At 42.0% G+C, this 11,744-nt stretch overlaps 1 protein-coding gene across 1 annotated transcript in view; it reads left to right on the forward strand.

Annotated features, from left to right (window-relative positions):
• Positions 1-8,057, forward strand: part of LOC123086444 (coiled-coil domain-containing protein SCD2) — an 11,611-nt gene extending 3,554 nt beyond the window's left edge. The window contains exons 3-16 of the mRNA XM_044508208.1: positions 3,209-3,287; positions 3,464-3,505; positions 3,614-3,676; positions 4,031-4,080; positions 4,204-4,231; positions 4,524-4,598; positions 4,675-4,785; positions 4,882-4,942; positions 5,301-5,527; positions 5,614-5,683; positions 5,858-5,899; positions 6,075-6,115; positions 7,125-7,251; positions 7,707-8,057. Of these exons, the coding sequence (XP_044364143.1) occupies positions 3,209-3,287; positions 3,464-3,505; positions 3,614-3,676; positions 4,031-4,080; positions 4,204-4,231; positions 4,524-4,598; positions 4,675-4,785; positions 4,882-4,942; positions 5,301-5,527; positions 5,614-5,683; positions 5,858-5,899; positions 6,075-6,115; positions 7,125-7,251; positions 7,707-7,828 (1,138 nt within the window). The 3' untranslated portion in view covers positions 7,829-8,057. The remainder of the gene's footprint in view (positions 1-3,208; positions 3,288-3,463; positions 3,506-3,613; positions 3,677-4,030; positions 4,081-4,203; positions 4,232-4,523; positions 4,599-4,674; positions 4,786-4,881; positions 4,943-5,300; positions 5,528-5,613; positions 5,684-5,857; positions 5,900-6,074; positions 6,116-7,124; positions 7,252-7,706) is intronic.
• Positions 8,058-11,744: the final 3,687 nt, after the last annotated feature.

Genomic DNA, 11,744 nt, shown 5'->3' on the forward strand with positions numbered 1-11,744 from the left:
CCCCCCCGACAATCTCGCGGAAGCAGCTCCAGAGGAACCGGGCGGAGGCGCACGCGAAGAAGATGTGGTTGGAGTCCTCGGGGACAGCACAGAGGGGGCAGATACCAGTGCCTGGGCCATTACGCTTGCGGACCTCCACACCGGATGGGATCCGTCCACGGATCCACTGCCACATGAAGATGCGGATCTTCAGTGGGAGACGGACGGACCATACCATCAAGAGGGGGGGGAGCGGAGGAGGGGGCAATGGCCATGTAGAGCGATTTGGTAGAGAACTGGCCCGACGACTCCAAGTGCCAACGCACACGGTCTTGGGCTCCATCCACCAGCGGCTCATGCAGAGCGACGCAATCAAGCAGCTCACGCCAGGCGGCGGATTCCGCAGGCCCAAATGGCCGACGGAAAGCGAGGCGCCCTAAGTCAATAAGGGCCCTATCAACAGAAATCATGGGGTCGACAGAGATAGAGAAGAGGATGGGGAAGCGAGCCGCAAAGGGGGAGTCGCCGGCCCATCGGTCAAACCAGAAGAGCGTCGAGAGGCCGGACCCTACCGTGATAGAGGTACCAATGCGGAGCACAGGGAGGAGCTGGACGAGGGACTGCCAGAACTGAGAACCTCCCGACTTCTGGCAGAAGGCAAGGGGTTGGCCGCGCAGGTATTTATTCCGGATAATGTCCAGCCATAGGCCACTCTGACCCTGCGAGATGCGCCACAGCCACCGGGATAGGAGGGCAATATTCATCCGCTTAGAGCACATGATCCCCAATCCACCCTGCTCCCGAGGCTTGCAGATGTCAGGCCAGCTGACCATGTGATACTTCTGCTTGCCGTGCTCGCCAGCCCAATAGAAGCGGGACTGGATTTTGGCGATCTCCTTATGGAGAGATTCGTGGAGGCTGTAGAAACTCATAAGAAATAAGAGGAGGCTGGAGAGGGAGGAGTTGATAAGAATAGTCCGGGCCGCCTTGGAGAGCCACCTCCCCTGCCAGGGCTCGCATCTAGTCTGGAGCTTGGTCACGGAGGGGCGAAGATCGGCGGCCAAGAGGCGCGAGTCACTGATGGGCGTCCCAAGGTAGGTAGTGGGGAACGAGCCCAGGCGGCAATTAAGTCTATTGGCGATGGCCACTGACTCAGCGGGAGAGTATCCCATCACCATAACATCGCTCTTATCAAAGTTGATCTTGAGGCCCGACATCTGTTGGAAGCAAAGAAGGAGGAACTTTAGGTTGGTGATATCCAGCTCCGAGCCTTCAACCATGATGATCGTGTCATCGGCATACTGGAGGATGGAGATCCCCGCGCCCCCGGAGAGATGGGGGGTAATACCACGGAGGTGGCCCGCGGCTTTTGCCTTGTCTAGAATGGAGGCCAAAGCGTCCACGACCATATTGAATAGGAACGGGGAGAAGGGGTCGCCTTGGCGCACCCCACAAAGGGTAGGGAAGAAGGGGCCGATCTCGCCGTTAATGTTGACCGCCGTGCGACCACAAGAGACCATTTGCATGACTCTCGTGATCCACCGGTCGTCAAAGCCCTTTCGCAGAAGAACTTCCCTAAGGAAGGACCAGCTAACCGTGTCATAGGCCTTGTGAAAATCGATTTTCAGAAAGACCGCCTTCAGGTGTTTGACCCGGACTTCATGAAGGACCTCGTGCAGGACCAGGACACCATCTAGGATGTACCGGCCCTTAATGAACGCAGATTGGTTAGGGTGAGTGATCCGGTCAGCAAGCAGGGTCACCCTAGTGGCGTACCCCTTGGCCAGGATCCGGAAGATCACGTTGATGACCGTAATCGGGCGGAACTGGCGGATGTCCGTCGCCCCAGGGACCTTGGGAATGAGGGAGATGGTCCCAAAGTTGAGGCGGCCAAGGTCAATCGAGCCCACGAAGAATTCCTCGAAGATGGCCATGATCTCAGGCTTAATCACGTTCCAGAAGGTCTGGAAGAAGATGACCGGAAGACCGTCAGGGCCCGGCGCCGAGGAGGGGTTCATACCCCTGATGGCCTCCCAGACCTCCTGTTCAGAGAAGGGGGCCGTCAGGGATGTGTTATCGGCTTCAGAAACCAGATGGGCGCCGGTCCAGCAATCAAGGGCGAGAGAGAGACCGCTCCGAGGAGCGGGGGAGAAGAGGGAACGATAGAACCCATCAACATGGGAGCGGATGTCCCGGGGGTCCTGAAGGAGAGAGGCTCCATCCCAAAGGCAGGGGATGGTGTTGCGTCTGCGACGCCCGTTGGCGATCGCCTGGAAGTAAGCCGTATTCGCGTCACCCTTCAAGACCCAACGCTGAGCGCCCCGGATACGCCAATAGGCCTCCTCATCAGTGTAGATCACGGAGAGCTGGTCCTCGAGGACATAGCGGGACAGCCACTCGTCCGGGGAGAGACCAACCGCGTCAGCCCGGAGGTCAAGGGCCTGGATCGCAGTCAGCAGCGCCCTCTTACGCTCCCTGGTGTCACGGCCCAAGTGGGCATGCCACTCCAATCTTTTCATATTCCTGCGTTTTCAAAATCCTACGAATCAAAGAGGCCCTTAATAAAAAACAAATTGAACAGCATTCCCAAAATGTAAGGGAATCAGACACTTTCTCTATGCTGCATAGAACTTAAACTGCACAGGCTTCCTGATTGATACGAATAAGAACAATTTTGACTTATAAGGCATGCAGGAAGGTCCAGTTATTTCTAGTTTTAAAAATGTGACTGTGGCGTGTTGTACAAATGGGTTTTGCACAGGAGAAAACAAAGGAGCTATATTTATCTGTAGTTTACAATAAAATAAAATTTGAAAAGAGTTTACGATTTCTTTTTTTTATGCTAATAAATGTTTATTCCCTTACCTTGCACGTAGAGAGTATAATGTTACTATTTACAAAGTATAATCTGATGCCACCATCTTGTCTATTCCTAATTGGCTAGCAAAATTCCTGTTTACGTATTGCTTTGTTCAGCATGAGCACACTGTGTGCATTGACATTATATTGCTCTAATCATTACTCTTGATCTAATCATCACACCCCCGGCATCTTCTTATTGACTTAAAACGTTTACACAACAGTGCTCACCCAAAATACACTACTTCCTAACTTTCACTACTTCTGCAAGATCATCCATTCCTAACTAATCTTTGTCAAGATATTTACATGTAAATTTGCAGCAGATTGTTCAGATCAAACCTAATAATTTTACTGAAATATTTTGTAGGACAATCTATCCAGATCCTACTTTCGCGCAGTCCGGTCGATCAAGAGATTCACATGACAGTTCAACACTAACAGAAGAGGTTTGTCCTCAGTTTTGTTGTTTTCACCTCATACTTTATGCGATTGGATGCTTTTTTGCAGAGCTATTAGTTTTTTTAGAACAGCAGAGCTATTAGTTATACAATATGATGTGTTCATCAAGAATAATGAAGTACCTTAATTCGAATGAGGTCATCTGATTACGGTTGCTTTTCAGGTTGAGATGCTCAAAGATGAGAATGTGAATCTTTTGGAAAAGGTGCGTTGTAATTCTTGCATGTTGTGAACAATTCGATGAAAATAAAGTAAAGGGTAAGTGTCTTATGTGTGGCACTAGTGATAATACTCGCTGTTTTTTCAAATTTAGCTTGGACTAGCAGAAGAGAAATTTAGACAATCTGAAGCTCGGACAAGGGAGCTTGAGAAACAGGTAAGCCATGTAGTAATTCTTTGATGTACCATGGAATTACCAAGATGACATTTGCTACTTCTTTACATATATAATTATAAATGGCTAATACTTTTTTTGCGGGTGAATAAATGGCTAATACGAAAAGGGCAGCGTTTCTCACTTTTAACCTGAAGTGATATGGAAGCATCAGTCGTTATCCTGTCTTGATTTAGTTTCATCTAGTTCAAGCTTTCTTTTTGGTCACATAGCTTGGTTATTTCGCTTTGTATCACCAGGAGTCAAGCAGAAGTACTGTGACCAATTCAAGTAGATAATGTAGTTATGACCATCACATTTTATATTATCCATCACACAATTTGTTAATATGTTCAGGTTGCTAATCTTGGTGATGGATTATCTATGGAAGTTAAACTTATGAAAAGGTAACCATGCATATAATTTTGGTCCTCTTATGCCGGGGGGTTTTCTCTCCTTTTCAAAACTTGCGTCCTCTTGCATGTTGGCTTGCCTACCACTTTTTTTGACGATTTCCGATTTGAATGCAGGAGGGAGGAGATGCTAGTGAGGAAGGAGGTACAATCTTTGTTTTGATTAGTTAGATATTTTCTTGATAACATTGTCTATTTTTTCTACAATTTTTCCAAATAAAATTGCTGTCGATACTCCAACTGTGATGAATGGTGCCCCCAGGATTTGTTTTCGCTTATGTACATGTACATTTTTTCTGAAAAGAATGTACATGTACCCGCATACACTTAGGTCATAGAAATGCATTCCTTTTGTTAGTCATATTGCCAATCTTTGGCTCCTGGATGTTATGCGTGAAAATGATATTGGTATATCTGTTTTTCTGAAATAAAAACAGCAAGAAATAAGGAAAGCGCTTATATCCAAAAATGATAAAAGCGAGGAAATCACCACTCTTCAACAACAGCTCCAGGTAAAAGTACTAACCTATGGTAACAAAAACAGTATTGGTTGAATCATCTCTGATGAATTGCTATTCTTTCGTCTAGTCTGCAAGTGAAAAGGCTGCAGTTGCTGAGCGGAAACTCAATGAGGCTGAATCTGAAACAAAAGCCTTACGCACAATGACACAGAGGATGATCTTAAGCAAAGAAGAAATGGTTAGTTTCCTTTCCCTTTTAATCCAAAGATGCAACCTGAACAGAGAGGTCCATCGTCTTCTGGAAATGCTAATTTAAAATGCATGATGTTTGTAGGAAGAAGTTGTTATGAAGAGATGTTGGCTTGCCCGTTACTGGGGCTTGGCTGTCCAATATGGTAATTCCTTGCTGGGGCCTTACGAAATATTGCTGAACAAGGACTAAGATTCACACAGAGGGCTTTTCTTTATGCAATTAATTCCTAAAGACTTAATGCTGGTCACATGGCTTACATGGACTCAAAATATTACCGATTCTATAATACCAGTCCTTGTTGTATTCACACAATTATGCTCTATTTCTTACTCCCTCTGTTCCAAAATAGATGATTCAACTTTGTACTAACTTTAATACAAAGTTGGGTCATCTATTTTGGAACGGAGGGAGTATGTTTCAAGACTCCCATTAGAAAACAGTAACTTCACTCCCCACTTTTAACTTGCCAGTTGATTTCTGCAAGTTCCAATTGATTTCAGGCATCTATCCAGACATCTCTATGTCAAAATATGAATACTGGTCTTCGTTTGCTCCTCTTCCCCTCGAGTATGTGACATCAGCTGGACTGAGAGCTAAGGATGGAGGTAGTAATGATTTGGAAGAAACAGACATGCTTGTTCATGATTTGACTGTCACAGCAGGAGAAGGCAACATAGAAACAATGCTTGCTGTTGATAAGGGACTTAAAGAACTTGCCTTCTTAAAGGTGCTTATGTTTTTGATCGAAATCTGATCTTCCACTTATGTTGGCTGTTCTGAATTCTGACACTGTTTGTTTCTTATTATTCAAAGGTTGAGGATGCTGTTCTTATTGCTCTTGCCCAACATCATCGTCCAAATGTTGCAGAGCTATCAGATCCAGGTCTGTTTTTGTTTCCGTGGATTTTCCCATTTGTTATTAACTATGTAAAAAACTAAAAATATTAAGAATACATTTTGCAAAAAAACTATACTGGGGATTCATTCTAAACTGTTATCATTATTTCATATTACTTCCTTGCACATCAGAGAGGCTAACACTTATGTTTATTTGCAGATATTAAATCATCCGGTGATGAAAAATTCACTGAGGCATTTGGTACAATCATCTTTATCCTTATTTTTTGCCATCTACGTATAGTTAGCTACATCTCCATGAGAATGCTGTTCTTTCAGCTTTAGTTACCTGTTGCACGATGCTATGCTATCCTTTTGCGGTATGGGAATTTTGCAAATTTCTTATCAGTGTGTAACTTGATTTTCTGGTTCTGCAGACCTAAGCAAGGAGGAAGAGGAAGACGTGTTGTTCAAGCAGGTAGCTCTTGATGTATTCTTCATAAATATATGATGTATTTCATAATCCAGTGAAAAATAAGTGTGTTCTTCCCTCTATAAAAGATATGCTCACCATTTCGAAATAGATGCCCTTTTTAGAGTTGGTCACAAGAATTAAGAATGTGAGTGAATGCCCCTATTGCCCATCCCTCTTTCCTCACAAGGGCATTAAATGACCTCTTTTTCCTACCCAAAGCAAGGCCTGCAAGCACAAGAAGAATTAATTAGCTATTTTTTATGACACTGAAGAAGGGAAAAGTACCAGCATTATGACTAGAATTGCACTGGAAGTATAAGAGGGGAAGTATTTTGATAAAAAGTTGGGAAGCTAGGACTCTCGCAGTGCAGGCATCATAGCAAGTGTCATGCACTGCCAAGTCAGCACGTAGATGATGTGACACTGTAGTTAGGGCACTCACAATGCATTATTTCTTAACTCGTCATCCTAGGTGGTGATGTATATTTTTAGAGACAACCGCCCTAATGCATTGTCTCTTAGGTGTTGTATCTAAGCGTTGTTGCATTTAACTGGTTTAGGGGTTGTGTGTACATCTCAATATTGTGGTTTAGTTGTGGAGAGAAGTAAATGAGAGAAACATCGGGAGAGAAGCAAGATTCTTTGTGGTAGCAGAATGTTTCTTTAGGCTATTGATTAGACAATTGGTCCTCGGTCGTGTTTGTGGTGTTTTGATATTCTTATAATGTACTCCTTCCGTCCCCAAATAAGTGTCGCTGATTTAGTACAAAGTTGCATATAAGCAGTACTTGCTTATAGTGTAAATTATGAGATATATTAGCTAAGGAATCTTCCTTTAATTTGTACGTCATATAGGAAATATTGCTGCTGGAAAGTTTCCATTGCTTGTGAGAATGACAAGTTTGTCCAGTCTCACATGCCAATGGGATTCTTGGGCTTCCTCTTTTTTTTGTTCTCTATCTATGTTGTTATTTTGCTTGTAAAAGTGACCCTTCACTTTGGTATTACTCAGGCTTGGCTCATGTATTTCTGGAGAAGGGCTAAAACCCATAATGTGGAAGAGGATATCGCAGAGGAGCGACTGCAGATGTGGGTTGATCGACATGGGCAGCAACCAACTTCACATGATGCTGTAGATGGTATGCACTTGACTGCTTGTACATTGCCCACTTAAGCTAATTTTGTTTGGTTCCATTTCCTAACAAAACATGCAAACTGGCACTAATTATGCTGTTCCAACCTGGATCAAATGTGAAAACATGACTTTGCATAATCAAGCCACACATAATTTACGGTGCACATCCCATTATCGTAAAATCATAACCCAAAGTTGGCTCGCAACAAGGTTGGGATGCAGAGTAGCAGCGGCATGAACCTTTAGGATAACAAACCTACCCTTCTCTTAAAATTGAACTGTCTTCATCTAGAAGGTTAACCATTTATGAGGTTCTAAACGTTACATTGAAATTGCTAATTTTGGGATCTGGCAATCAATTCCAATTGCCAGCCCAGCCATAACGCTAACTTCAACCCCATATAATTCTCCCCATCGCATTCTGTTTTTGCCCACTCATGAAACACAATTTTGTTACAGTTGAGCAAGGGATACATGAATTGAGGAAGCTGGGAATCGAACAACTGCTGTGGGAATTCTCCCGCCAGGAGGTGAATGTTGCCGAAGGTGAATTGTCCGATCCTGAAGATGATCTGACCTAGGAGACTCGGTCCTCAATAGGCGACGACCATGAATCGCTCCCATTCAGCTGAGTGAGACCTCTGTACTATACCGAAACCGCAGGACATTGTAAAGATATTTCTGGTTTTGGTTTGGACTTCCGAGTTCCACCTCCAGAACAGTTCTTTGATTTTATTTTATTTTTGTACATAACCTGCATCCAACAGTGTTATGAAAGCGGCTTGAAAGGATAAAATAATTCATTATACATAAGTGATGTACTTTCCATGAGCCTAACAGATAGCTGAAGTAGTCACTGTCTATATAACCATCCCAGCTGCTATCAATTTTGTGTGAATCAAGAGCCTTTTTGCTGTTTATGTTCAATCTGCCGACCTAGCAGTAAGCTAACTCTTCAATCATGTGACTAGCCTGCGACAGTTTGGGAGCTCTATGCGACATACTTTCGGCTGGAATTTTAATTGGTTCATGCCGTGTTTTGGCGATGTGATGCTCTTTTAATTTGTTCTGGAAGTTGGATCAATCAACATTATCTTTTGGCTGTTATGCTTAAATTTAATTTTTTTAGCAAAGCTTAAATTTTGGTGTAACGCATTATAAAGTTGAAAATATATGCATGTGTGATAGTTAATACTAGTGTGTTGTAATTAGACAAAACAATACTATTCCTTCCATCTCATAACATAGTGTGTGTTAGATATTTTTAAAGTCAAACTTAGTGAATTTTGATCAAGTTTATAGAAAAATTATCAGCATCTGGAATATCAAATCAATATCATTAGATTATCATGAAATATATTTTCATATAATATTATTTTGTATTGTTGAAATAGATAAAAAAAATTAAACTTAGTCAAAATTTGTGAGTTTGACTCTCACAAAAACCAATGTACATTATATTATGGGACAGGAGGAGTACTAACTACTACTAGTATAATGCCCGTGCGTTGCCACGGGCCTTTAATTTTATTTCATGTTGGTGTATAAAACTTGATGATATTTTTGGGCCTTTCAATGAATCGCATGGGGCCCTTGTCGATGTTTTTAAACGTCGACATAATCCATCTTTATCTCTCTCATCCCCTACAATAATAAACATATATGTAGAAATATACCTTTTGTGTTATCATGTGCAAAATATATACAAAAAATAACAATTATTTGTATGCACCTCTTCTGATTGTGTAAAACTCGACAAGGTCTCGGTCCAATCCATCAAAGCATCAGCCGAAGCCATCAGTTTTAAACTCTGACCCGAAAAAGTAAAGATATATTCATCGGTCAGCTGCTAGATAACAACATGTGACATTTTTAGTCGAAGTGTGTGGCATCGTGCCTTCTATTAGAGTGGGTCACATCCAATTTTGATAATGGCTCACCTTTGAATCACTTGTTTGTAATTATTCCATAGAAATGACTTATTAGGATACGTGGTATTATTCACTATATAAAAAATGTGTGACATTTCTTTCAAAACAAACAGTGGCTTTTCCCTTAAAAAAGCAATCAACAACTCCTTTTCTTTTTATCTAAAAAAGGCGATTCACTCTCTCACCCCACAACACACTGCTCACACTCATATCTCATTCCCCCAACCTACTCACCCCGCGCCATCGCCATCTCTCCCCACCATGGAAAATCATATCCAAATAAATGCCAGCTCTATCAAAAAAATGAAATAAAATCTAAAGATACTTTAACATTGTTTCTATCTTGGTACTGCTGCTCATCTCACTTGAAAATAATATTTACAAATGATCATACTTTTGCTCATATCTCTTCTAAGCAACCTGATGAACATTGTAGTCAATGATACGTCCTTGGTGCTCAAATGGTGAAGCTTCTACTTCACTCCTTGCTTTCTTTAAGAATTGGCACATATAACAATCAAGGACTCCTAATCTCTTGGGCATATATCACATCAAACGATAGGGCATTCTACACAATTGTTTCCCTCCCACTGAACCTGAAGTTATTAGCCCTAGAGTGTTGTTATGCACCGTCACAATACCGCCCGCTTCAGCTTCTTCGACTGTGGGGCTACTGGATATATCTCGGAACGACACCCGCACCTGGCTCCTTCGGTTCAATGGTAGTATTGTTTTTCATGAAAATAGTTGCATTAAGAGTGAGTTAATTCTAATCTTTCTTTAGTTCTATGCTATTTTTCTGTCGAACCTTTGTCCACGGTACAAGAAAGGGCTGTAATTCTTAGCTATTGTGCTTCTGTAACAAAAAAGCTATGTAAATAAATGACTGGTCCTAAGCTACTCTTGCTATCATTCATCCTGTCAAAACAAGACTAAATTGGTCCAGATAGTTTTACGGTAATTATACATAAACAAGAAGTGTAAATGTAATAATAAACAGGTATGAGCATATATACCTCATTGTGGTCGTCGTTCTTCTTGAGGCGAGTGGATCCCTTCCCTTTTATTGTTTTCCCAAATGGAGTTATTCATGTTGATCTTAACCTTGATGGTATACCTGGTGGATCTACCATTGAATATATCAGACTGCATACGAGGATATATGTGACTGAATGTGATGAGGACCTGCATCCTTGATCCCAGGCTTATTAATCTTGATGGACTCGATGAGGTCAATGTTGGCAATACTGCCATCACGAAGCCACATTTTATAATGGAAGCAACATGGTGAGACTCAAATATTATATTAGGATTTGCGAGCAGCATGTTGAACCCCAAACTGGAGTCATTCTTGTCCTTGAGGCTGAGGTACAGCTTGGTAGCAGTCTCTTCAAAGCAGAAGTGGCGGAACTTGATCTTGTCTTCGCCGGTCTTTTATTGGATCAGCATGGTACCACACTTGTCAGAACGACCCTCTATGAAAATATATATTTTAAGAGACATTGGAACAATGCTTTGACAGTACAAGTTTTGTTAGCATGCACTAATCCATTAATCTATGAAGTGAATAAATGTTAGTAATTATATCAAAACCAGAAGATGAACAACACTACTGCTCTCTCCACAACATAAACCGACAAATTCTATACTCTAACAATCCTGAATATGTATGAATAAAACAACCAGGCTCAGCTATTTTGCATCAACCATGAAAATCTATAGGAACTTCCTTGTGTTCAATTGAAAAAATAGCACATGACTATAGAAAGAACAGCAGGCTTGATAATAACTAATCCATGAACAGAACTTGTTTAACACATGACTAATCCATGACTATAGAAAGTTCATTATACTCGGTCACTCGTCTGTTGCGTGCCATGATTTTTCCGTCTTTATTGACCATCATTACTTTGATCCGTCTAACTTGTTTAGCATGTAGCATGTATTCCCATATTGTATGGCTCAATCATTCAAACCTCTATCTCGATCATTTACTTGCTTGTGTGGTCTGGATGCCCGGTGTCCTGTCTATTTGTAATATGATTTTGCTGGCAGGATTTGCTTGTCTTTTTAGAAGAACTGGTTTATCGAGCGATTCTGACCAAGGTGGCCCTTGTCAGCTATTCACGTCCATAGCGATGAATGACTCAACCGCTTGGCGCTCCTGTCTAGAAAAAAATCATTATAAAGTTGGCCCTAGACGTTCTAGCGATTATACAAGAAGAATCGATATAAAGTCTTATAGTCTTCCTGTAGTTGTCATTCTCACGTTTGAAATTTTCAATCTTCTTCCAGACTTGGTCTGGTCCACTTAACCATGTACGCGAGGTTGTGCTTCAGGAATGGACATTCCTTATGTGAAATCCAATATGGGATAACATCAACATGTCAGGCAAAGAGTCACATCGAAGAAAAAACACAAGAAAACTATGAACAAGTTTGTTTCTGTTGACAAAGAAAAACTATGATTATCCAAAACAAGAGGAGGGTAATAATAAGAAGGCGAGTTTATTACCTGACTCCCTTGGCATCGATGGAAAATGTGATGGTGGAGTTGCTGCTTGTG

The sequence above is a fragment of the Triticum aestivum genome, chromosome 4A (genome assembly GCF_018294505.1).
Source record: "Triticum aestivum cultivar Chinese Spring chromosome 4A, IWGSC CS RefSeq v2.1, whole genome shotgun sequence".
NCBI classification, from domain to species: domain Eukaryota; kingdom Viridiplantae; phylum Streptophyta; class Magnoliopsida; order Poales; family Poaceae; genus Triticum; species Triticum aestivum.